Raw genomic sequence first — 27577 nt, 5'->3', positions numbered from 1 at the left:
TCAAAAAAGCACCAACATTTAAAAAAAGGGGGACATATAAATTGACAAAGTGGTGAAGATATTTTGGGGGGGGGGGGCAGTATAACTGGCCGAAACAGTCTCCTGCTACAGCGGTTTCTTATCAACCGCTACCTCTGTTCTTGCCGCGTCCATGTGTGTTCACAGTAGTCATAGGCACGTTAGCGTCGTGTGTGTGTGTGTGTGTGGCATCCATTTGTGCTGAGCACAGAGTAGGCAGCTCCAATCGTTCGTCAAATTTGCTCCATATTACACTTCATCTTCCATCTTCTCCCATCACGGCAAAGCCTGGAAGGTGGCTTCTCCATCTCCAGCTTCTTTCTCTTCACCCTCCCCCATCCGTCCATCACGGATGAGAAGCATAACCCCATTCCTCCCTCCTCCTCCTCTCCGCGGACTCCATAACTCACCCTGAAACCAAAGAGGCTAGTGTGGGACTTCTCCACAACCAACACACCCACCCCCCAACCCTAACCCCACACTCTCCATCCCTGTCCCTCCATCAGGGATTCTGCAGCAGCCCCTCCCACTGGATCGGCTGGGAGAAGACCTCTCTCTCCAGCCACATCTCGTAGCTGTAGTGAAAGTCCTCGGGCAGCTCCACGCGCTGGCCCAGCACGCTCTGCAGGCAGTTGTCCACGGGCACGAAGTCTCCGTTCTTGTTCTTGTCGTAGCGCCGGCTGTTGAACTTCTCGATGCTCTCCCGCAGGGCACACTCCTCCGCCTGGAAGTCCCAGGGGCGCGCGTCGATATCTGGCGTGAGAGGAGGCGACACTTCATCAGTCTGCAGGACCCTTCCTTTAATATATGTTTGAATGTTCACACTTAGACTTTTCCCCTTGAATCTACCAATATCCTTTGTCTTAGTGGATTCCCCCCTCTCTTTATTTTCTACCTTATTCTCTCCCTCTTTTACTTTCTATCCATCTTTCTCTCTAACACTCATGGTGACAGGTCTCCCGTGAGGGACGTTGACCCTGAGAAGTCCCCCTTTCTCTGTTACCATGGCAACACCATCCAGGCTGTTGGCCAATGGCTGGTGGAGCGTTGTATTTCACACACGCACAGTACATACAGACAGACGGGTACACATGCACAGATGTACACATCGACCATTAAATGAAGAATTACAATGTATTAACCTATATTAAGTTATGTTTACAGAGTGTGGGGTGAATGTGATCTTTACACTGCCGTCTGTTGTATTAACCAGCAAAGTGTGACGATTAAGGACGACTGCTGGGACTAATTATCTCCATGACCGTTTCTTTTATGAAGATCCGAGAGGCCAATTGAGCTGGGTCCAGGAGAATGACATCATTTTTTTTTTTAATTTAAGCTGCATTTGATCATTTCTTTGATATAATACTCTGAACACCATAAATCATGAGTTAGAGCTGTAACAAAGAAATATAACCCTTCCATACTAACCGACATACCGTGTCAAAAAAGGTACAAATTGCTTGATGGAAATAAAATTACAACAGATTTCCTTTTCAATATAACTTGATCTAGAAAACATTCTATCAATCCTTTTAATATTGTTTATTTTATCATTTTCCTTTCTTGGTTACTTAATTAATTATTGTTTGGATTGTGAACTCTTTGTATTATGAGTTATTGGCTGTATAAATTGTGAAAAATTCTGTAGAAGGCAACAAAAAAAAAGGATTCATAAAATTAAAAAAAACGTAGAGCTGCTGTTGGTATCTAATCAGTTAATGTCCCATATCAAAACTTAAAAATCTAAAATTAAATCAAAGCATGTCATTTGTAATGAACTGTGGCCAGCCTTCATGAATCTGGCTCCACAGACTGCTTTTTACCATTTCCATAGGCCCAGTCGTCATTGAGCCTGTGGCGGACCTTCTGGTAGATGGCTGACATGGTCTTCATGTTGCTCTTCCTCCACTGGCGGCCCAGGTACTTGGTCTGGATCTTAAGCAGCTTGAGGACGTAGAGCTGCATCATGGCCTGCTTCACCTTGAGAGCTCTCTTTAGGATGGGGGCGGACTTGAACACCACCAGCATCTGAAAAAGGAATCAAAATTGACTAGAGGAGCATGTTTGAGCGTGCTGTGGTGAACCAAAGGCACACTGCAAACACTTCATTGTGTAATATACCAATGGAAATGGACTGGCTGCTCTGTGCTGATGGATTTGTACACGCTCATAATGGGACAATTTGTTTTTTCATTTTCTCTTCGCACATCCAAGGGCCCACAGGGTGTGCACTCAGAAGAATGACTCACCATTGTTCGGGAGTGTTTCCACTTGGTCAGCTTGTTCAATATTCTCAGCAGATTGATACAAGAAAACAAGTTTCTCCAACAGAACTGGTTGCTGTCTCCCGCTTCCTAAAAGACACACGCAGGACACGCACGTCAGGATGACACTTTAGAAAGACTCGACCTTTGTCCAGTGAGGATCCATCAGGTGTCACGCTGACAGTGTTTTCACTCACCAGGCTCTCGGCTGTGAGCTCAGGCATCTCATGGACCACACAGTGGGGAAAGTCCAGCACACATATGCTGCAATGAAAGAAACACACTGATCACTTCCCAAATCTACCCGTCAACTTTACGCACTGTAACATCACTTGAATCTGTCCAGAATCCCTGACTTTTACAACATCATCTCGGTAGCCATTTCCAGCACGACTCACTGGAAATGGAGACACAATGATACAATTTTCCTGCGTCTGTTGCACCAAACCAAGCTCGTCTGTTGTCGTACAGCGAAACGAGAAGTGCAGCGCTTTCTGTGAAAGGTACAGAGTAGGAGACAAGGATCCTACCTGTTTTTGGCACTGATGTAGGACATGATGTTCTGATTGAAGAACTTGAGGATGAGTGGGATACAGTTAGCAAACACCAGGTGCTGGGAGACAATCTCGAACTGCGGGGAAAGAAGAGGCGGCAGAGTGGAATAATTTGTTTACACTCTGGGGAAAAAAGCAACAACTACAAATTCAACTCTTCTTCATTTTAACGGAGTAATAATTGTTTTTGTTATGATTCTGCTTTTGTGGTCATTAAGTACTTTTTAGATGAGATAAAGGTCTGATTATGATGTTGATGGGAAAATCTATAACTCATAAAAGGACAAAAGAGAATAAAATATGAATCCTGTAGCTGATAATCCTGAATGATGAGTTTTCTGTGTGGGGAGAAAGTCAAGAACCAGGAATTCTATTCTCACACAGCAGCCATACAAATCCTTCACCTCATCCAAGAAGCTTTACTAAGATTAAAAGCAGGCGAGTCTGCGGATGAATTTCATTGACTGTGGTTGAATTAAATGTGCTGTTTTACCTTGTTTACTGGATGTAATGCTTCCTATTCTTACATAATAGATGTATCCTCAAAAGCAGTTCTTATCATAGAGTATTTGTTGCAGGTGCCAAATAATGTACTAGAGTAGACTAATCAATTTGACTTCCCACTGCAGCTGCATTCTGCTGATGTAATATAGTTGTGTGGCAGCAGAGGGCGCCACCACTACAACTCTACAGAGCAGCCATTAAGAGTTTGAAGGAATGTCCCTTCTTAGTAACAGAAGATATCCCCGTCCCCATCGCTCTGAACCGAAAAACTACTGATAAATAAAACAAGATACAAGTGCTTGAAATGGGGCCAAATCTGCTCTATTAAAAAAAAGAGCAGATTTCAAACCAGATGCTCTCTTTCAATCTGTTTTCCATCTTTATTGAGACGAATGGACCAACTGTGAGTCTATCCGGCTGATGCAGGAGGTTGCGAGATGTGAGGAGGGGATGGAGGTCCAAAAGTGGGGGGGTGGAGAGGAGGATGAAAGGAGGAAAGAAATGGCACGCTTGACTGGATAATCAGGTGGAGGGTATTGGAGGTAGCATGGGGGGGAGGTGCATGGATAATAGGGTGCGTTTGTGCATGGGGAAGGCGAGATGGAGAAGGAGAAGAATAATGTAAAAGGACAGAATGATAATGTGAGGTGCCTGTAGGAGGGAGGACTGTTTGTGTGTGTGTGTGCGTGTGTGCGTGCGCGTGCGCGTGCGTGTAACCTGATAAATGTGGTTGAGTTTGAAGTGTTTGAGGAGCAGCAGCAGCAGAGCAGAGATGGCCTTGACGAGGATTTCCTTGTGACGGTTCACGTCAATTCCCAGCTTCATGCTCTGAAGGACTGTGATACTGGAGGACCCACACACACACACACACAAACACACACAGTAAGGCCTTCAGGTCTCGAATGATAATACAGCTTTGTCTCAGTAAAAGAAAAACTTAACTATTAAGAGACTGACTGTTCGAAAACAAGCAGATATTCTGATAAGTCTGTCAATGATGCACCTAAGGTTTCTCAACAGGGAAACTGTCTTTCAGATCTCTGGTTGAGTGTCAGCTTGTCTAAAACTAGGACATACTGCGGACCATAAAACAATTTCAGAATAAATGCATTTTCACTTGTATTCTGTCCACACAAATGTTAAATTTTCTTCCAGACAGAAACAAAAAAAGAAACATAGAAAATGAGCCTGATAAGGTTATGTGCAGCTGTAAATGGTGGTGAAATTTGACAAAATACATGCATCTTTTATGTTTAGCTGTCTGATCTGAATGTGGCTCTAGATGTGTGCAAATTTATGCACACAAAAAACAACCCAGCACCATTAGAAACAGATAAAATAGTCACAGTGCTTTCCACAGTACTTACGGCATCTCCTCAGGCAGCACATCAGCCAAGATGTTAATGGAGTCAGTTTTGGCTTTGGAGGTTGGAGCTGCAGCCAGCAGCAGCTTCAGGAGGGCAATCTGACACAGGTGACAATGCAGAGATCTATCAAATAATTGTTTAGCTACAATATATGTGTATTAGTGATGACAGGCTATTGATACACAGAATTTTTCAAAAAAGAAATCCTGCATATTAATAATACATTTTCCCTTTTTGGGAGAAACTGTACCAACTGTAGAACAGAGATTCTGTTGGTTTACAGTGTTTTTAAACAGCCAAGAGAACATACATTTGGTAGCAAGATGGTGTGAATCCAGGGTCAACAGTTTGAGGAGGAATTGTTCATCATGAGCCACTCACCACGTACTGGGAGAGGTTAGGAAGCATGCCCAGGTAAAGCATCTCTGTTGGCGTCTCCGCCACCTCCTCATCTCCCTAAACAAAATTGAATTCACATCCACAAAACACTCACGTTTAGGACCCAATAACACAGCCATGTTCCTATCTTGATTGAATATTCACCACATTAAATATTCAGTTCTTCTGTCCGTGTTGCTTTAAAACAATAGAAATAGATTTACAGAGTTACTGTCGTGATTGTTCAATCATTTCACGGGGACATTACTGACCAGACTCATGGGACACTGTTGCAGCTCGTCCTCCTTTTTGATCTGGACTTCAGCGATGGACACATATTTGTGCTGGAGAAGACAAGAAAACCATAAGAATATAACACAAATTATACATATACAATTAATACTTCTTCAAACACCGTTATAGCATTGCTACCTGACACCCACAGGGGTATTCCTGTGTGTAACTACAGTTTGTTAAAACAAAAAGGTATGGATTTTTATGTGGGATTCAGCAGAAAGAGAGTATTGATTAAGACGCACTCTGACCATAATGAGCCAAGGCACAGTAGAAAAAGGAGAATAACACTGGGAAATCTGGGTATTAGTGAGTGAGTGAATGAGATGCTATATGAGGCAGTGATTTCCCCCAATCACCTGTTTAAGAGTCTTGACGCTCTCATGGATGGGTCTGGGCAAGCCCACCAGGGTATCTGTGTCACTGCAAAACAACGCACAGTTACACCAGACTGGAAGAAGACACAGTTTAAAAGGATATCTTAAACGTCTCAAATGAAATGCCTACTTTCCCAGAGTAAACCCGATGAACTTGTTCCTGCTGGTCTCAAGGAAGTGCTCGATGTCTTTCTCCCTGCACACACAAAGACAGGCTGCAGTAAGCTTTTGGATTCATTTGAGGGCACCTGCTGTCCCACATATGAACAAGCAACCAAACGGACAGTTTTCAGGGGAGCACTCGCATGTGTGCGCATCACCCACACAAACACGCAGAAGAGCCACAGCACGCATTAGCTTCCTCAAATCTCATCAGTCACACTGTGTGCTGCTGCTCTCCGTGAGCCTCCTACTAAATCAGCCCTGTATGTCGCAGCACTCTTGATCCAAAGACATAGCAATACGCACAATTAATGATAAGGTTCGCTAATAGACAGACAGAATATAGGTTTTCTGATCATGAATGCATAATAAATGGTCTGCTATGAAGCACTTTACTACTTTATGTCCTCTGTCAGAAGCATTATTCATGCACCCTGGGAAGACACCACACGCTACACTGTCAGGAATACACAGATGGAAAGCATATTGCTGGATGACAGCGAGGGGAGAAAACTGTGAGACGATTTTCTAATTTGGTTTTAACCTAACTCAAATGGTGGCACAGAATCAGGGTGGGAAACTGACACCAGCTGCCAGCCAAATGGTGCGAAGTCGTGTCTGTGGGTGGGAGGTTTTCTCTACTCTACAGTGGTCAAAATGGCAAATTTAGAGCTTTTATTCAATGGAATGGAGCTAAGTGTTTTTAAACTAACAAAGGGATTATTTTAGCAGCTACAATGAGTATCAGTATTATTTAATCATAGAAAGGTCTTACTAAAGCTGTTTTCTATCCTGAAGTAAGGCTATAATAGGGCAGTTTAAAGAACTTTTTTCAATTCTTTGAGAAGAGGCATGTAACTGCAGCTTGTAATTGTTAAAGCTGTCCAACGTCCAAATACTCTTTACCAGTATTTTACAGTTAATGGGTGTTTGTTTCAGACTCCAAAGTGCAGAAATGAAAACTGTTAATTAACCTGACTTTAGGGGCCCAGGGAAGGCCCTTGGGGAAGTTGACCCGTTCTGTGGGAGGCCTGAGGGGAGGCGGCGGAGGTGGGGGCTGGATGATGACGTCGCGATCCAAGGGGTCCACCTCGCCCTCGATGCCGCTGTCTGTGTCCTCGGGGTCCTCCTCCTCGTCCCGGGCGTCGTCGTTCTTGAAAGGGTCCCGCTCGTTGTATGTGTCCAGGCTGTCCTGCTTGACCAGGGGCTGGGAGAGAGAGAGGACAGGCGGTCAACTGCACTGGCAGGACTGCTTATAACAAGTGAAATGACCTATAAACACATAAGATGAGTAATTAGCCCACCTTATATTTAACGTGTGGCAAAGTCCAGTTGTAAAACTGCAAATCTGAGGAATGACCTAAATCAACCACATAAACTTTACCTGATATATATATTACCTTTAACCCCTTAACAACATCTCCCAATTGCACTAACTGTATGAAGACATTCGCAGGAATAATGTAAAGTACACAGCAGGCTGCATTCATACTGCAGCTATAGTGGAGCAGATACGTTTTTTATCGCCATAGGTATGCAACACTGATGTGTCTTAATGACAGACTGTATTTCTGATATATCGGATGTGAGCAGCCTAATAAATAACATTTAATCCAAATTTAGCATTAAGGTTTTCAGTATAAATGTATGCTAAAGGACTGGTACACACTTTAAAAAGGAAACAGCAATATCATCCTTTTTTTTTAAAGGGTTCAACAATTTGGGAAACATTCTTATTCCCTTTCTTGCAGAGACTGAGAGAGAAAATAGATACCACTTGCATACTTGTCCGTTAGATTTGAAGCTACAGCCAGGACACGGTTAGCTTAGCTTAGCATAAACAGCTAGCCTGGCTCTGTCCAAAGGCAACCACAGAGACGTCAAGCAACATTTCAGATTGAACTTACCATGCATCTGCACTTCAAAAGATACAGAAAAACAACGCAAGCAAAAGGCTAAGACTTATATTGAGCTCTTATCTACAAAAAGAAACCCATTTCAGCTCAAGTGCAAAACACACATTCACAAACACTCAAGTGTCGCAGTTCAAACAATTGTTTCCGATGAATGACTGTGACAATAGTGCAAGCATCAGGCATGAGTCAGCGTTTTGGACATTAGCTGAGCTAGTGCAGTCGATGTATGGTGCACCAGTGGTAGTACCAATGCTGGACTATGTGAGGGGTGTAGTGAGTGTATGGTTGGGAGGAGGGAGGGAGGGAGGAGGAGGTGAAACCGTGTTGTGAGTCATTCTCTATGGAGAAGCCATTCTCTGGTATGTGGCAGGTAAAGCTACTGTAGTGTAGTTTTTTCTATCAGGGTTAGGGGACAACCGCTTTCAATGACATCCATGTGAGAGAGAGAGAGAGAGAGAGGTCAACTGAGACCCAAATGCAACACCCACAGAAGAGAAAGTACGGTCGTTACGATCTCAATTCACCTCCTCAATGAATGCATTTTAAGGACATTGACCCCTAGTCCAGAGTCTGCAGTGCAAGGTGATTTTTGCGGACAAACCTGGTAGCGATGTGATGAAAACTACAGGGGAGATGCTACTAGAGGTAGATGTCGGAAGTGACTTTAAGGGACAGTGGATAGTGACCGCTCCAGCGCCAATGACAACAGCCAGCAAGTCAGCCCCGTTTCTCAAACCCCTCCCTCCCCCCCATCCAAACTGAGCAGCCCACAGTGGAGGAGGAGGAGGAAGACGAAAAAAGGGTGAGTAGAAGAAGGGAGGGATAGTATGAGGTGTTAGTGGATGGTGTGGAAGGAGAAGTAAATGGTGGAATAGGCATGGGAGGAAAAGGAGAAAAGGAGAGTAGGAGGACAGAGAGGAAGATGAGGAGCAGGATGATAAAAGCAAGGAGAAATATAAGGAAGAAAAAAAAGGAAACTGAATATAAGTCGAAAACAGTTGGAACAATTAGGGGCATAAGGAGGATGGAAGTAAGATTTTTTAAAAGTGTAAAGGGGAATGGAGGATATAGGCATGTATGCGTGGGAAATTAAAAGATAAGCATGAAAAGAGGAAGAACAAAATAAAGGAACAAGTAAGTTTAAACAAGTAAAGTGAAGACCAAATATGCATTGGTGATGACTGAATTAAAGGAAGATTTTGACATTTTAAAAAAAACGGGTATTTGCTTTCTTATTGAGAGTTAGATGAGAAGATCGATACCAAGTTTTCAATCTTTACACTAAGCTAAGATAACCGTTTGTTTGGTGTAGCCTCATAACTAGCATTCAGACACAAAAGTGGTATATACTGTACATTCTCATCTAACTCTCAGCGGAATATGTTAAAGTGTATTTCCCAAATGTCAAACTGTTCCTTTAAGTATTGGAAATGAGGCAGCGAGTAGGATTGCACCGAAACCACTCGGAGCATCAAACTTCTGGTTTCTGATTCATTTCTTTCATAGTAGACGATTGATTTTGTCCAATAGTTTGGAGTGTTTAGACAATATGGTTTATATAGAGTGTAATTCAACTTCCTTTGGCAGAAAAAAATATTATTGTGTGAAAAAGGGTCACATTTCTGACATGTTAAATATTGCTTCCTCAGTTTTTGGTGCATCCTGGTATGATTGGATGAGTTTAAATGACAGGAGGGGGAGGAGAATAGGAAAAGACAAAGAAAGAGAAGGGAGTGCAGAAAGAAGAGAGAGAAAAGTGGGTGGCGGGGATGTGGGAGACGAGTGCAAAAAGGCCAGCTCAGTGCAGAGAGAAAATGCAGAAGGAAAAGATGGAATTTGTGGGTAAAGACCTGCTTCTTGGGAAAGGGACTGTCTCCTTCCAAGCTATCAACAAAGGCACTCTGTGGGAACACAAGGAAGAGGGGCAATGAGAGACCAGAGTGCAGTTAGAGAGAGAGCCTGTCCAGTCAAAGCTCTAAAGCAGAGCCGCCCCAGCACCAATAACATCGCTGGCATCGCTGACTTACAACAGAGAACCAGTGATGTTGGCGCTTAAGAACTTTTGGAAAGCCGGACCCGGAAAATAGTTAGAAAATGAGTTAAGGGAGGAAGTCTGTGGGATCACTTTAGAAACAGATGAAGCGGTTCAACAATAAAAGGGCGAATAATGGAAAAATTAGTCTTACATGTAGGTAGCATTTACAATGTCATGTTAGTGATAAAGTTCAGTTATACTGTAGGGTTAAAGGTAGCAAACACACCTTTTGAAACACTGTCTCACATATGATGACATCTGCACGTTTTGTTTTTGATCACCCGTAGTTTTCAATGAACGCATATTCAAATGTTGCATTTATGTCCCCCTGTCTAAAAAAGTTAAATGAGTATGCGTTTTTTGAAGTGAATGTGTGTGTGTGTGTGTGTGCGCTGTAAAGTAACAAACACTACTGATTGCGTGTGGTTCGTGGAGGGGGGGGGGGGGGGGGGGGGGGGTCTGTACCCTGCGGCTGCGGCGACCTCTCTTCTGCTGCTGCTGCTGTTCAATGAGCTCCATGGCAGAGGCCGGGGGCGAGGCCGCTCTCATGGCCCTGACCACCTTGATGCTGTCCTCTGGCAGCGGGGGCAGGTTCAGACTCTCCCGGCCGCGCACCTTCATCTCCTGAAGCTCCTCGAAGCCCCCCAAGGTGAACTGGAAGATAAGGATGGAGAGGGAAACAGCGATTCACAGAATGCAGGTGGATGTATGAACTTAATGGAAAACAATGGCTACCTCTGGTGGTCCCTGTTTATAATATGTGCAATTTGTGGACAAAAACATTCCAAACTCTCATTAAGGCTGTACAGGTAAATAAGCAAATGGGAACACACTAACAAAGGCACACGAACAAAGATGCAGAAATGCACAGCAATTGATTCACATGCATTATGTGTCAGTGTTTGAACGGTCATAATGTACCAACCAGCATTGTCTTCCAGAGCAGCAGTAGCACTTTCTTCATGGGGAAGTGCGGGGCATTCATGCTGCAGAACTTGGTCACCATGGTGAAGAGGAGCAGGGCGAGGGGCTCTCCGTTGTACAGAGGGGAACCTGGGGGGGGGTCAAAGGTCAAAGTCTTTTGGATTGGATATATGAATATATGAAAGCACCTGCTAAGACAGACTCTCCTGTGCTTTACGAGAAATGATGGCCATGAATCAGGGATGTTTTAGGTCAAAGGATTACATATTTATAAAAGTATACTACCACAGCAACCGTTATATTTTAGCAGAAGTGCCCTATATTTGTTAAACACACACACACACACACACCTAGCTCATTCTTGAAGGCTTCTCTTGCTGCTCTCCATTCAGGTCTGTCATCCTCCGTTTGAACTCTAATGGTCTCCACTATCAAGTACATGATGCTCAGTAGGACTCTGCAAAGAAAGGAAAGACACAATACTCAGCTTGATCCAGTGTGTGTGTGTGTGTGTGTGTGTGTGTGTGTGTGTGTGTGTGTGTGTGTGTGTGTGTGTGTGTGAGAGAGGTGGTCATTTAACTGGTGCCTGGAACGATAATAATGGGCTTAAAAAGGTCAACAAGTACAAGTGACAATAATATGATGGAGAAAATGATGAGTAGCAATGAAAAGGGAAGTGCAAGAAGCAGCGGAGGATTGAATGCAATCTTCTTGTGCATATAAGTTTGAGAGGAAATAATTTGTATTCTCTGCCAGGATAATGCACCATGCATTCACAATTACCTGATGTAAGTCAGGCGGTGTTTTATCCATTGAACGCTTTGTTCGCTCAACAAAGCCTCACAGTTCAAAATAACTATAATGGTTTTCAATTTTGTGGAAGCGATTAGGTGCAGATCTACTCCTCTAGCCAGTAATTATTTGAAAGTGTTCAACTGGGAAATGCACAGACGGGGCTCTGCCTATGTGTGAACACACGAGTGTCTATATGTGGGTGTAGAGGGGTGATCAGCATTTCTTTGTTTAAAAAAAATAATTTTCATTAAGCAGAAAATGAAAATTAATTTGAGGGAAAAAGAATATAATTAAATGTTGCGGATTAAGTGTGTGTGTGTGTGTGTGTGTGTGTGTGTGTGTGTGTGTGTGTAAACATGTGTGCTTGTGGCCGGATGACAGATAGGGAAGCATGAAAAATTGTATTTTTTTTTTTTTTTAAGATTGAGGAATTGGGAGACATTTTTGTACTTATTTGCTTTCCTTCTTGTGTGAAGTGAGAGGAATGTGGAGTAGGCTGTGAGTCATGTGGTTGTATTACTTACCTGAGCTCTGTGCTGTCTGCCAGAGAGATGGCAGGCTTCCTCACCGCACTGCTGCATGCCTGGTTGTTACTGCAGACACAAGTAAATATTGGCATCATTTTTTGTGGTTTATTTGAAAAAGAAGAGCCAGTCTGTGCATACACAAAAAAGCATGAAGATAAGGTTATAATGATCCAGAGTTTTTAAACACACAACCTCAAGTCTCATTTTTTAGTGCGAGACCCTTTTCATGCCTTGCTTTACACTGCTCTGCTGTGCAGCATGTCGATAGGACAGACTGTGCCATGATGCCTCAGAGTAGCTTATGTAACAACAAAGAAGCGCCGGATCCCAACTGAGGCCGACACCAGCAGCAACAAAGCCGACTTGAAGGAGGCGCTGCCGCACCGCGTCCTCAACGGAGGGATTGAAGTGTGGAATCACAGGCGGTGTGTTTACTGTATTCCTGCATCTCTTTCTCTCTCAATGTCTGTCTGTGTCTTTCTATCCACATAAACCTTGGGAGGGAATGAGTGGATGTGCTGAGGGACCAGAGCTTCTAACACGGGAGGATACTGAGCGAGAAAGAAACCGACTATTTCAGGGTTTGAACCTATGAGCTTTCAATAACAGGCCACCCAATGAAAGACGTCCAGATTTCAGGATAAAGGTTCCCTTCATCTGAGAAACATGATGGCACTTTTTACTTTTTATTAGAGTCCCCTCCCTTCCTTTACTGCCTGCAGGCCATCACCCAAGGGGCCTATACATTTATAAAAGGCACCTGCAGGTCTGCGCTGCCTATTTCTATGGCTTACTTGCCCTTTATGTCCCTTTCCCATACCCCCGCGTCCAGTAAATACATGAGCAGCAGTAAGTCTGTAATCTTATTTATTATCAAGCAAATCCAAGGTGAAAGTGACATTGTAGCTGGTGGTTTTGATGACATCACATATCCCCAGCATATTCGGCGTGTCCTACTCACTCTATCTCCATGCTAAGCAGCTCCAGCAGTGCCGTGAAGATGCCCATGTCGTAGAGCAGAAAGACATTGTGTCTGGACCAGTGGAGCACATCCACCTCTGTGTCGCACTCATCAAACACTCCTGGGAAATAAATTTAAAAAAGGTGGGGGGGACCTTTAGAAGCTAATTTCTGTTAAAGTAAAAAAGTTAACAACAAACAGAGTAGTAGTTTACAGCTCTAACTGTGACAGCGTGGTGCGTAGAAAGACACTTTGACATATCACAGCAGAAAATGAATGATGGCTGAATTCCATTTAGTTCTGGTATTGTGCATGCTGGCTCACTGTCACGGCCTACTAGGACACCGGGAGAGAACAGGTCCATCGTCAGTAGATAGTAATACACCTGTGCTGTTCCTGCTACTGTGAAAAAAAGGCCTAATGCTGGTTGTACTGTATTGGTCCCACGCACCCTGAGCCAAGTAGAGGATGGCCCTGGCCACCTTCAGCCTCTTGTCTCTGTCCGTCACCTCCAGCGCGTCCAGCAGCCTCATCACATGGGACCTCTGCTCCTCCACCGTCAGCTCGATCCACCTCCGGCCTCGAGCTGCAGGAAGGACACGGCAACAGAGTGGGCAAAGTTATTTCATCTTCTTCCTCTGCCTCAGACAGTGTAGGCTACTATAACATCATACTCATTCTCTTTTCTATCAGTCACTGTACTCATTATCATCTGGTTTTAATACATTATGTAAGCCACAGTGTGTCATGTACGGTAATGTTATTGTGAGCACCACCTCAATGCACAAAGACAACTTTACAAGCTAACTGCAAGTCTGCATGTCCTGCAAATTGGGGATGGACTCATTTTTTACTGCTGCAGTTTTTACTCCCTGTAGTGTTTCCCTTACTCTTTACTTTCTGCATGTCATAGCGCTCATCTCTCCTGTCCTCCTTCCCCATGTTTCATAAAATATTAATCAAACTGAGATTGCTCGGGAAATCGTGGGGACTGCAAATAACTGACCTGCCGCGTGTGGCAGATGCTCTGCTCTGCTCTCGCCTGGCAGGTGCTTTAAATATTCTGACAGCACGGCCGTATTCGCCCTCCTCACAGGACAGGGACTCAGTCACAGCCTGCCAACAATCGGTTTGCCCGCTACGCCCAGTACAATGGTGTACAGACTGCCACCTCCTCCTCGACGTCACCAATGACGAAGGAGCTCCTCTTCGTGACACTCCCCCCTCATTTCCCCCACTGCCGATTGGAGATGGTGGATAGCTTTAAGTACCTCGGCATCAACTTGAAGAATAAACTGAGCTTTGACTACCACACCAGAGACATCTAAAACAAAGACTCTGCCAACCACAGACTAAGGGCTCTCGCAGTCAAACGCCACCTCCTGCTCCCTCTGTATCGCAGCAGTATTGAACCCATCCTCCTGTACTGCGCCACCTGCTACTTCACCATGCTCACCCTCACGTATAAAGACAAGCTCCTGAAAATTTTGAATTGGCCTCCCCACTCCCAACTTGCCTGATGTTTGTTTACAGCCTGTGAAAAGCTACATTCCTCTTTAGAGGACTACAAAGAATGAATCTGAATCTAATTTTGGTAAAACTGCTACCTTGATCTGGATATTCACAGTACTCATGTTGTTGAACTGTGTGTGGAAATATAGAGGCTGACTGCCGCTGCTTTGATGCGTCTGTCATTAGCTTTTAACATTATGTTCTGGCCCAATGCTTCAGCTCTGGAAATAGCTGAAAGCTAGTGAGTGTTGAATAAGACAGAGCCGTAATTAACAGAGTCCGTGATGTCATGAGGAGGGACCAGCACGCAATGCGACTTCTACTACTACAAAAAATACAGCTTTTAAAGAAATGCACACCATGTTTTTTTAACAGTGTTATTCTTCTATTCTTAGACGCTTCATTTCATTACGCGGACAGTAAAAGGCATTAAAAGCATCGTAACATCATCATGATCGGTTGAGCTCAGCGCTTCTTCTTCCTCTGACTTGTGCCGTCTACTCAAGTCAGGAAATACAGAAAATGCTGTCTAATTTCAGCACTGTCCCCAAAAATCGTCCTTTACTTGGGTAAAGAGCTTAAATGAGACACACTGTGATAATCACAGTAATTCAGATGATTGGGAAGTCATGGTTAGTGGTGAAAAAACATTGAGCACACTGTCAGTGGCCCTGTCATACACACACACAAAGAGCACAATTCATAGAGGAGAACCACCCTCTGATAACTAACATACATTGCCCACTGAACACACACATATACACACACACACTAATGAAAAGACCATAATGCAAAGAGGCAGTTCTGTGCTCTATCTCTGTAAAACAGCAGCCGGAGAAGCTCTCATCTAATCCTGCTATTCATTACTGCTCAGCTTGGAGAGGAGGTGACAGATGAAGAGGATGAGGCTCGTCTCGCTCTTTGTCACGAGCCAATGGAAAGATGCCACAGTGACTAGAGACCATAATGGCTTCTTACTTCTTTTTTCACCAGAGTGATATCTGGGGTATGTAGTTAGATAATATCATCGCCCCAAAAACCTTCTTCCATTGCAACCAAATGCAACATATGGTGAAAGATTACAACAAATTATGGTTCTTTATTCTCTCTTTTTATGGAATATGTTACTTAGAATGAAACTTCATCATTTCTACACAAGACAAGAGAGTATGATAAAAAATATCTGGTGAAGAGACATTGTATTCAAGCATAATCTCTTGTCAGACAGTAACTCATGTTGGAAGAGCTGCCTAGTTCTTGGTAACCAAATATTAATCACGTGGTTAGGATGGGCCCTCCCATGTGAATCTGTGGGGATATTCATTCTTTGAACGGCTTATAAGAGCAGAGCTTTGATGTGCCTGGTCACCCGCCTCACACAGGTCGGCTTAAAAAAAAAAAAACACAGCAGCACACTGAAGAGCAACGCTGGCTTTTGTTGCACTTCAGAGGTGAGAAAACTGAGCCCAACACATCCCTTTACAGCTTTTGGTGTAAGGCTGAGAAACGCACCGGAGCAGTGAAATGTTTTAACGATCCCAGTTGCAATGTCTAATTTGTAAAGTAACAATTCTAAAAATATAATTTTTTTCAATGGAATGAAGAAGAAAAAATAGAAATGAAAGTTAACGTTGCAGCGCCAGCAGGAGTTCCTGAGTGCTGCAATGTGACTATGTCTCTGCTTTATCCATTTGTTCCTTTCACTTGCAATTCCCTTCAACACATATTTTATCACGCGTGTACTGTGTCGTGAACATTTTGTTTAGTTAACCTTCATCATCTCACTCATGGTCACTCTTATCAAGCCCTGAACTGGGGCCCACGGGGCCGGTCAGAGCTACACAAAAGGACTCGGTGACAGCGAGCAGTCACTGTTGCAGGAGCCGTCAAGGTCTCTGTGATAAACAGCATTACTGGCTGTAGACTTCTGTGTGTTTGCCAAGACCCTACTTTGCTGTGCTACATACACAGTGTGAGTATTTCTGAGACAATTTTGTGTCTCAAGCACAATTGGAGCTCATTTTTTTTACTCTTCGTGTGAGCCACAGAGGGCAAGGGGAACGACACACCTACAAGTGATCTTAAGACATTAAGGGATGTGCAGACAGCATATCCACAGCCATTTAATAGATCTTATAATGTGCTTCACACACACACACACACACACACACACACACACACACACACACACACACACACACACACACACACACACACACACACACACACACACACACACACACACACACACACACACACACACACACACACACACACACACACACACACACACACACACACAGTACCATGGCTCCTGAAGTCCTCCTCAAAGTAGTCTCTGTTTAGGGCAAACTCTGGCTCCTCTGTGTAACTGTAGAGCTCTGTGGACAGACAACAATACAACAGAATTAGAGCTGAAACAATAAGCCAACATATCAAAATAGTTTTTTTAAGCAAATTTTTATTTTTACATCATCAGGTTTCATAGATCAAATAATTAATCATTGAATCAAAAATAACAGATTAATCGATGATGAAACAAATGGGTAGTTACAGCCCTAAATAGAATAGAACATAATATAATAGAAATAGGAGACAGGTAAACTGTGCTACCCAACAAAAACAAAAAAGTTCCTGTCTCCTCAGTGGTGATCTCATCTGTTTCCTGCGCAGTCGAATGATTCGTCCCGTCGCCATGCTTCTCCTCCTGTTCTCAGAACAGGCGTCACTACGCGACCCCACGAAGCTGTCGCTAGAAAGCCGCTGTGACTGTCAAGTCTGTTTGTGTGCGTATGCCAATGTGACTAACACTCAGCTGCCACATGCCATCCACCAGGAGGACAATCAATCGAAATTATACACCTAAAATAAACTATAAAGTACAATCAGAAACATCTATGAGCATCGTTGACTTCTATTCTTCTGTCTTTTATGCACCTTTGGGCATTTATAATTCAAGATCCAAGCCATGCATGAGCTGTTACCAGATACACAGATGCTGGAACAATACAGTAGTTCTGAATGTATAATCATAGTTCTGATGATTACGCATAAAATGAGTCGTACAATGTGTCCTATGTCTGGAAAACATGTCACGACGACAATATTTTGTTCTGTGCCTTCGGCAGTGTGTCAGCTTTTTGTCTTGTTTTAATGAACAACGCTGTAACATAAAACAGCTGAAGAAAAAACCGGAGGAATGCAGAAACAGCATTATATTTTACAATCGATAGCACATTGTAGTCTGTATGCTAAGTAGAACCAGAGGTATTACTGCAGGAATTCTCACGTTGACCAGTCACTAGTTTTAAGTCTGAATCAGTTTGACATGAAAAGAGAATTGGATAAAAGCTGAGGAAAGTGCAAAGAAGGACAGATTCAAGCAAGTAACCAGGCCGGACGTGTGCATGAAGGTACATGACAATCCAGATTTACAAATGGCCGTTTGTGCCACAACAAGACTAAGAGTCGACAGCCATAGGGCTCTGAGAGAATGTACAAAAAGCACAGCTGGGCTTTGAGCTACATGCTAATGTTAGCATCCTGACACGCTCACAAAAACAATGCTAACATGCTGAGGCTAAGAAGGTATCATTGTTGTGTTATAGTTCAGTGTGTTAGCATGCTAGGCTGATGGGAATGTCATTAGTTTTGCAGATTAGTTTTGGTCATTCACTAAAATACTGGACAAACTTCCACCTGATGGCACTAAGAAAAGTCTGGAGATCATCAAATTCATTCAAATTCATCCTCTGAGTACCATGAATGTCTGTGCAAAATGTCACGGCAGTCGATGCAGTAGTTGTTGAGATATTTCTCGAAAAGCAAAAATTGTCAACCTCAACTTGGCAAAAGAGGAAAAGTCAGGGGATCATCAAAGTCAGTGGGATTCATCCCCTGGGGACCATGAATGTCTGGACAAAATGTCATGAAAATCTATCATATAGCGGTTCAGATGTTTCAGTCTGGACCAAAGTGATGGAACGACGTCACCATTGCTAGGTCCATTTTACTAGCATGGCTAAAGACTTGCATACCCCATTGTGAGAAAACCAGATTTTAATAAACAATATATGTAGCAGACATGGTGGCAGAATCACAAATACTTCTTCTTAGATTACATACATTTATTGAACCAAATCTAATCGTATCACTCTAACTAAGAGTAAGTACATTGAATGCAGCTGCTACTGTATGAGAATGTGGTGCAAGCTTTTGTTGCAGTTATCAGGGACATAAATGTTCATTTTCTAACCACTTGGAAGAAATGTGTGGTGTTTAGCGGCTGGCCAGTCTTACCTGAAAGCTCAGCAGTCAGTGCATCTGTGTCTCCGTACTCAAACTCCAGGTTTGGAGACTCCATGGAGCTCTGCGAAGAGAAAAACACACATTTGCGTATACATTATAGTACGACACTGATCTCGGCTAAATCACAGATGTCCTGACACCCACGTGCATAAACATACTGCAGGCAATTCACATTTTCCAACACCTACTGTACCACTACTCTGTACTCCACTTACGGTCACGCACTTCAACTCCACACATCACCCACGCACACTCTTCAGGCTCGTTGACAGTTTTGTTTCATCGTGTGCACTTTTGAGTTTTGATTGGCTGCTGAATATCTAGGCGGCGTTGATTAGTCATTTACATTTTCTTTCTCTCTCTCTCACATCCGACTCACAATTACAGATGCTCTCCACAACCAGCTACAGCTTTGATCAGACTGATTCTCTCCCTAACAAAAGACCCAGATGTTCGGTGGAGCAATAAACTGCAGTGAGTAATGAGTGAGGAAAGAGAGTCAACCCGGCCCCTCGTTTCAGAGCAGATTAGCTCCCGTATGCAGTCGAGGGTCTCTCCTGGCTCTGACTTTATCCTCACCCTGTGATTAGCACGAGACAGACTGCACACGTTACGTTTTTTTTTAGCACACGCTCGCCGGCTCCATGCAAATTGCACAAATGTTTGCTGCAACCTTGCACGTCCCAAAATATTAACTCTTAAAAAAAAGACAAGCCTTGTTTTGAGCCCGATGACAAAGTGGTATCAGCAGGTTTTTGAATGAGGAGCATGTGATCCATGTGCACGTCCTCACATTTAGTGCATAACCTTAGAAGGAGGCGGGCAGACACGCTCACATAAGAGGCCCAAATTTTCCAACCCTGGGAAAGGACTTCTTCTCTCTAAAATAGATGAGCACTTCATGATATCAATAACCTTGAGAGTGTAACCTGGTTATGATTACCGCCTGGGGCAAATGGAGGCTTAATAGTTGGAAGAGAATAGGCTGGTGGCTGCAACATTCTTGGGTTTTTTTTATCTTTCTTTTTCAGTAGAGGATGTGAACTGATGAAATTTCCCTAAAGGGACGATTAAAGATACATTTTATGTTAATGAGAATGAAAAAGAAAATCCCTCCTGGCAGCACTGGGAGGCTAAAAGCTACGAGTGTTAGATGTGTTTAACCCTGTCAGAATTGCCTCAAGGCCAGGACTGTAAATAAGGATGTGCTCTGAGTCATCTATCCTGGTTAAACAAGTCTGCATGCTGTCATGGAACGGTCTCCTATAAATACCTGCTGCAACCAAGTCAGCACGAACTGAAATATACAGGACGGGCAGCTGGAAGTTTGTTTTACGAGATAAGATGTCATTACTGCACTTGTAAACCAGGAAATGAGAAGCACCTGGAAGCGCAGATGATTCGACTAAATGACCCACACCTCTGATCGCGAGTGAAGGAAGCCTGTGGGCGTTTGTGGCCACGTGCTGCCTCACTTTTACCATCTGCAACAAGTTCTGGAAATCATCATGAAATCAACCGAAGTGGCATTCTATTTTGGAGGCGTCCAAACGTACTTCTCCACTCTTTAAATTCCAGTGCATTAAGAAGAAGACAGTACAGGGTGGCCTTGCAGTTAAAAGCACCATAATGTCTTATAAAGTCATGCTCTTTAGTCTCCTCTTCAGTCCCTTCAGCTTCCTACACACTACACATGATGGTATGTCGTTTATGGCGTTTATTGCATCTGCTTATTATTGATCCAGCTGCAAGACGTTGATTACGGACACCGCTCTCAGTACCCGCCGTCATATGTGTTGAAATCATTAGTCCATTAATATCATGGGGTTTTATTGCTTAACTCACTGTAAAATGTAAAAATCAATGCCAATCAACAAGCTCTATTGAAAGGCCCACTTTTCCCAACATTCACTTCCCATTTCATCCTTCCGTCCGATGCTTCAGTCTGTTACGGGGCTAAGAAATAATTTTCATTGTCGACTAACGTGTTGATTATTTTGATTCATTTATATGTTCGGTCTCTAAAAAGGCAATCAATACCTGCCTCCAAATATCTTCTTTTGTCCAACAGACAAGAACATCAAACTTTGGATTTCACACAGCCCAACAAAGAATGATGACATCACCAGCGTGACATAATAACGCTGCCGATCTCATCAGGGTTATCTCGGCTAAGACTTCAAATCTATTACAGAAAAGTCAATATTACAAACTGGGTGTGTGGAGTTTGAAAGACAGGGAGAGTCTAATGAAAAGATGCTAATGGTTACATGAAGGGAAATGTAGGATCCAGCATTCTTTGAGCTTGACTCATATTACAGACTAAAAGTTTTCATAGCTCAACTGAAATAAACCATAATTCTTTCAACAAGATCCATCCGTTTTGTGATGAATTCATTCACCATTTAATCTATTATGTGTCAGATAGTTGTGAACATTTGGTCTTCAAAATGCTTATTTTGTCCAACCAACAGATCACAACCAAAATATATCAAATTTGAAACAACATAAAAACAGAGAAAAGCTGCAAATCCTCACATTTGAGCAGCTGGAACCAACATTTTTTGGACAATTTTACCCGATAAATGACTTTCACGGTTAATGTTGTGGTCAATTACTATTACAGGTAATGAATAATCGAACAAGCAGCCTCATCCACCTTCCATCTGCGGAAGAGCCCACTGTCACCCAGGGACACGCTGCGCCGGGGGACTCGACTTGCCCCTGAAACCGGAGTGGTCATTCTTTCCAAACTCAACTGGGATGTTTCTTTAATTCCCTTGAGCATCAACACAGGGGAGATCGATCTCTCTCTCTCTCTCTCTCTCTCTCTCTCTCTCTCTCTCTCTCTCTCTCTCTCTCTCTCTGTGTGTGTGTGTGTGAAAATAGTTTGCAGATTAATACATAATGAAAATTATTGTTAGTTGCTGCCTTAAATTCAAGTGCAGTAACAAGTGCACTCATGCTCTTATACAATACATAGTATTACATATTACCAGAGACACATTAACACATTTACAATGATATGAAGTGATACTATTTTGCCTTTGTGAAGCTTTAATTAACCTGCAAATGTGTACTATTAAGGTGCGACTTGATGAATTACTTTAACATAGACAATCAAAATGTATTTAATTCGAGTCAATAAACCAATATACTGACAGACACAAACACAATGTTAACTATGATCGATAAGGAGATTATAATTCATGGAATATTTACCGCAGGAGAATAAAAAATAAATATAAATATCAAATGACTATAATTTTGAGACATGCTTGGTGGTGAGGGTACTCGGACTTCACATTTCACCTCCTGCATTCTCCACGTTGAGATTACTGCTGGGGGTTATTTATAGGAGCCGGTTGCCAAAATAACACCTCGGTGTCTGCCTGCCTGCCTGTCTGCATGCTTCCCAGCCAAGACGTCGACTCACTGCAATGGAAAGGACATTCAGCTGGACGGAAAGCTACCCAGCAACAACACACGAACACACACACACACACACACACACACACACACACACACACACACACACACACACACACACACACACCTCCAGCGCGCTCCTGTACCATAAGCGGGTTGTAACCGACTGCACATAATCGCCTCTTCAATTTACCTCCGACTCCTTCTGCTGATCCTTGAACACATCTTTCCCTTTTGGCCTCTGCCTGTCGCCGTTACCGTTAAGGTTATTAATGATAGGTACCTCCATGTCCTCCGCCTGCATCTTTCTCAGTCGGTGCGGCTCACTTCCCTCTCCGCAGATAGTGCATACCGGTCCGGTGGTGAGCTGTGACTGCACCGCGCCAGGGGAAGCACCGGCTCCAGAAGCCCAAGTTGTGGATCTCCTCCTCCTCCTCCTGCTACTGCTCGTGCTCCCCCCTCTCTGTTTGGTTCACTGTCCCCGTGCGCTCCAAGAGGGCGGGGTTAGAGAGTCAACAGCAGAGAGGAGCATCAGCTGACCACCTGAAAGTTAAACGAGGTGGTGTTACGCATGTCAGCGCGCTAATGTGGAGAGTTGATGGCTCTACATGCAAAAGTAGGACTAATACAGCTCGTTTAATACTCGTAACAATTATATCATCTTGGAGATACGAGAATTTAAAACAAGATCCTCCAAATATCAAAATGTTAATCATATTACAGAAAGATATTCAGATGTACAGGACTATAACATATATCAATATTTATGTAAATGATACATAAAGATTTTTCATGACAAACATTTTTAAATTCCTGATTGTCACTGGAGGTGCAGTCAAAGTGTAAATGTTAATATTAAAATGACATGTGTACCGTTTTCCTGTAAATCCCTTCTGTTTGTGAAGGCAACTTGAATGGCGGACTCCGCCACTAAGAGTTAAAACCTACAGAATGTGAATACATTGAATGACTACATATGTTCCTGTTTCTTCATCAGCCTTCTTGTCTGTTTAAATGTATGAGCTAGTTTAATAAATTGACCTATAATTTAGTACGTTTGAATGTAATTAAAGGAGCTTAACCACATGAGAATTCCAGCAGGCTGAGATGACAGTTACTGATACTCTGCTAGTTACCTTGTAGCAGGACAATCTGATGTCTTTTTTTTTTCTCCATTAAGATTACATTTATCTATTGACTTATTTATATTGTACAACAAACTCAATTAACTATTTATATTGAGGCATCAAAACAGGAAATAGGTCGGAAAAAGTGTGTAAATTAGCTTTTGCTAAGGCTTTCTCAGTCACTGCTCATGCTGTTTCTCAAAGAAAAGTCACTTTGTGGTCTTAACTCCTCTTTGACCAAATATGTGGTTACTGTGTTTTGACAGCTCAGTTGGGTACCTGCTCCAGATTCGGTAGAAACATACCAACCACCAACATTTACTAGCTTTGGCTGATGAATGATGTTTTCCCACCAGCTGTGTCAAACTCAATTCCTATGAAACAAGATTTCTCTCCTTGGTAATAAAAAGCCTAGTAATGCAATCTGCTGTCAGGGGTCCAGATCAGTTCATGTGTCTGCCTCTTTATTTCTGTGACTCCTCCAGTTTAAATGTTAGATGGAGGTGGAGGTGCCCCCCCCCTGCAGAGAAGAAGTGAATTATTGATATGCGAGGTTGAGGTTGGTGTGTAGGTTGCCAAACCCACCCACATGTCTACCAACACACAACCCACACACTGTGACAAACCACTTTAGATGACATGATTGGATTGCATAGTTGAATGTCAGCTTGAATTTCTGGTGGAAGGGGACCACATGGCAGGACAACGGGGGACAATTTCATTAATAATTTAGACTCAAGCCTGACAAAGCCATAAATCCATCGATACTTTGTATAATAAATTGAATTAAGAGTAAACCAACAACGGAGAACGAGTTGTATTTCAAAGAAGAAATGTTAATTTTCTTTTTATCTCTCTGGCTTTGGTAATGTTTACTTTGAGGTATGCTAAAAAAGTAGCCATTAAAAATAGTTTCTTTTTAGAATCATAAAGGCGAATTGCAGCGATTAGTATCGCACTTCCGAAACATATGGGGCCAAAATCAAACTGGCAGGGGCCAAGAAAACAGGACGTTTAGTCCCCAAGATGGGTCAAGCTCCAAAAACACCGAATGCTAGGATTCCCATCATGCCCCACAGTTTCCTACACAGGCTTTCCGTTATAAATTTAGTCTCCAAGTCCCAGCTGAAATAACCCTGGTGCCATTTTCAGGGTTATTTCCTCAGACCTAAGATAGCTCCTCCTGATCTACAGAAGACATACAATTATTTTCACAGGCTCACAAGTACTTGACATAAGGACATTGATCTTTGGTATTTTTGAGGGAGTGCCCCTTGAAAAAATATGTCTACGTGAGGCTTTTGCATGAATATATTTTAATTAAAAAAAACAAAAAACGTTTACAATTCTACAGATAAGAGCATTTGAATTGGAGCATATTTGGAGCGAGGAAGTGATCTTTCCACAAACTTTAATATCATAAAAATAACTTTCTTTCAAGACATTTCTTGTCGAGCTATGTTTCATTTTTGTAAGAGCGAGAAACAGAAATATGTTGAGAGAATAACATTTGTAAATCTTTGAATCATAGTTTGGACTATTGTAGATTACATCTTACTCTATATTTGTCAAACTATTCCTTTAATCTTGTGAAGTTGATTTGTGTGTCCAGAATAAATTAAGGATCAGAGCCAGCTGTTGATGTCAGAGATGTCCCTGTCTGTTCACTGGCTCAGATGAGATCACTGACAGACCTCAGCAGCTGCACACATGGGCTCCCCTCCCCCCTCCCCCAACACACAAACACAACACTACCACATAAGACCGGGAAACACACACACGTCAACCACCTGCAGAAGCGGGTGAGTAAGTCTGGAAAAGGAGTCAAATCAAGGTGACAAAGTGATAACAATTTTTTACATCTTTATTCATTAAGATTACAGAATGTTTTTTTAAATTATTGCTCATCATCTACCATTATCACTTGCAATATTTAAACACAGGTTTTTTTTTTCTTCTTTATTAGACAACTTAAAACATGTTTGAGAATTTCACCAGTTTTGCACTGTATGAGGATTTACAACAATAAATACAGGAGTGGATTCTTCTTTTACCTCCCTATACTTTTAAAAGGTTGTCATATCTGTATATTGTATGCATATACATATATGATGCTGGTGTCTTCCCCCGCCCACCCGTCTGTTGGTCAGCTTACGGCTGACTAAACAAAAAAAAAAAAAAAGAAAGGGAAAAGTAAGACTCAGGACAACAGGTTTAAGAGCTACACTGACAACAGGTCACACTACTGGAAGAGGGGATTCTCAACAGCACAAGGAGACAGAAACATCGGCAGGGAACGGAGTGACATTGAGGTCGTCTGAGCCGTGACACAGTGTAGGATCTCGTCATTACATGGTGGCGGACGTATGCTAGGTTTGTGTTCCTATGCACAGACTTTAATTTAGCTTTTACCAAATTTAAAAGATATAGTTTGACATTTTGGGGACACAGTTAGCCTGGCTCTGTTCAAAAGGTAACAAACTCATAAGCACGTTTAAAAAGGTCACTGATCGACATGCCCGTTTTGTTTCATTTGCATGAAACCCTAGCTTTAGAGGTGCTGGATGTTGGATTTTGTTACCTTTATGCTAAGATAAGCTAACTGGCTGCTAGCTCCTGCAACATATTTATATCTCTCTCAAAAATGAGAGTGGTGTACATTTTCTAAACTCTCTGCAAGAAAGTGATGATGCCCATTTACCAAAATGTCAAAAATATTCCTTTAAAGACTTTGGTTGGTCTTCACAACAACAAAAAATGCATGAATTGTGCATATTTGTATTTTGAGTAGGCAAAAGTATTTATTAAACTGATAAACAAAGCTTTTTTGTGCTATTTCAAAATCTGTAATATGATCAAATGTATTTCCCATACAAAGTGCAGTACATTTTTTAGAACTGGATGAACTGCATGTGTGTGTGTTTCAGCATTTGATCCTTCTCTGTGAGAGGAGAGCTGGCAGCGTCTCCCAGCAGGCTAAAGGTTAGAGAGAATCTGATTGGTTCAGGTGCAGAGCCGGTACAGCGGCGGGGGTGCACTCGGCTGTCAGGTGAAATGACTGTCAGGACTTTCTAATTTCCACCGTCAGGTCAGCTGGGGACGAGCTGCCGAGGATGACGACGGTGCAGATCATTATACCGGTGGAGTCTATGCCTTTCAGGTGGGGGAGAAGAAACTCAAATATATCAGGGATAGAACGACAAGTTTGGAGATCTTAAAAAATGAGGCAAACGCTCATGACTCTGCAGTGACGGTAAATGTGCTTCTCGGAAGTAAAGAAAAAAAATCATGGTGGCATTCAGATCCCAGATTATATTTTTCAAACTGTACCAAAGAGTTGTGGCGTGTATGTAAGTACACTAAATCTTAACAGAACCATACTTTTCAAGGAGGACCTGATTGAATTGATCTGTTTAACGTACCGGCCAGGTAGTAACTTGCTGCTCATTTGGTATCTCTGTAAATATCTTCTGTCACAGTATTCAAAGTGAGGGTTAAGTACATTTATTACACTTATCATTAGAACATTTAATTGCTTATCTTATTGACATATGTTGATTTTTTTTTTCCAAAAGTAATGATGTTAGATGACGCAGGAGAGAAAGAGATAGAAAAATCTTAGTTTCAATATAAATATCTAAATATACAGTATACCCCTTGTAATGATCTGACAACCTGTCATGCTTCAAATATAGTATAGTTATTCTTGGTAAAGAAAGAGACTAAATGAAAAGGTTAGCTCTCACAAGCTTGAAATACTTCTCATCGCTTCAACACTGGCGCCATGTGAGCAGCTGGAAGCAGAGGAAGAAGCAGCCAATGAGATGGTTTCACTGTGGCTTTGAGTGACAGGTGGGAAGACCCGGCCACCATCCAGTCGTACTACGAAAGAAGTTCTGACAAACTACAGGCAGATCCGAAGGGACTTAAAAAAATGTTTAAAAACAGATACAACAGAGAATCTCAACAAAACGATCAAATAAAAGACATGATATGATTGGACCCTGAGATCCCGCCTAACCCCGCCCACTAGGTTTAACCCCAACCTCGCAGTATTACGCAAGAGAAAAACAAAAATCACAGGTAGAAAAAAGAGACAACAAAAAAAGGACAGAAAAAAAG

General features: G+C 42.5%; 1 protein-coding gene across 1 annotated transcript; it reads right to left on the bottom strand.

The window, feature by feature from the left end:
• Positions 1 to 520: 520 nt before the first annotated feature.
• On the bottom strand, positions 521 to 22632 carry strip2 (striatin interacting protein 2). The gene is made up of 22 exons (XM_076111743.1): positions 22522 to 22632; positions 18891 to 18960; positions 16898 to 16972; positions 13531 to 13665; positions 13080 to 13200; positions 12116 to 12184; positions 11147 to 11253; positions 10798 to 10925; positions 10338 to 10526; positions 9688 to 9738; positions 6896 to 7128; positions 5890 to 5955; positions 5742 to 5805; positions 5361 to 5432; positions 5092 to 5166; positions 4711 to 4808; positions 4061 to 4187; positions 2816 to 2916; positions 2483 to 2549; positions 2271 to 2375; positions 1845 to 2049; positions 521 to 771 (listed from the first exon to the last, which is right to left on the bottom strand). The coding sequence occupies exons 1-22, from the start codon at positions 22630 to 22632 to the stop codon at positions 521 to 523; spliced, it is 2520 nt and encodes an 839-aa protein (XP_075967858.1).
• Positions 22633 to 27577: the final 4945 nt, after the last annotated feature.

The sequence above is a fragment of the Anarhichas minor genome, unplaced genomic scaffold (assembly GCF_050575085.1).
Source record: "Anarhichas minor isolate MPS153535 unplaced genomic scaffold, ASM5057508v1 ptg000045l, whole genome shotgun sequence".
Lineage (NCBI taxonomy): Eukaryota > Metazoa > Chordata > Actinopteri > Perciformes > Anarhichadidae > Anarhichas > Anarhichas minor.
This window is presented reverse-complemented; position numbering and strand designations above follow the sequence as displayed.

Bases quoted from the DNA above. Each gene is read 5' to 3' on its own strand.
- strip2 (XM_076111743.1), bottom strand. From the start codon at position 22,632: ATGCAGGCGGAGGACATGGAGGTACCTATCATTAATAACCTTAACGGT. The intron at 12,185-13,079 runs GTGAGTAGGACA...TTGTGTCTGCAG, and splicing joins CTGCTTAGCATGGAGATAGA to TAACAACCAGGCATGCAGCA. The intron at 7,129-9,687 runs GTCTTTACCCAC...TCTCTCTCCCAG, and splicing joins GTCCCTTTCCCAAGAAGCAG to CCCCTGGTCAAGCAGGACAG.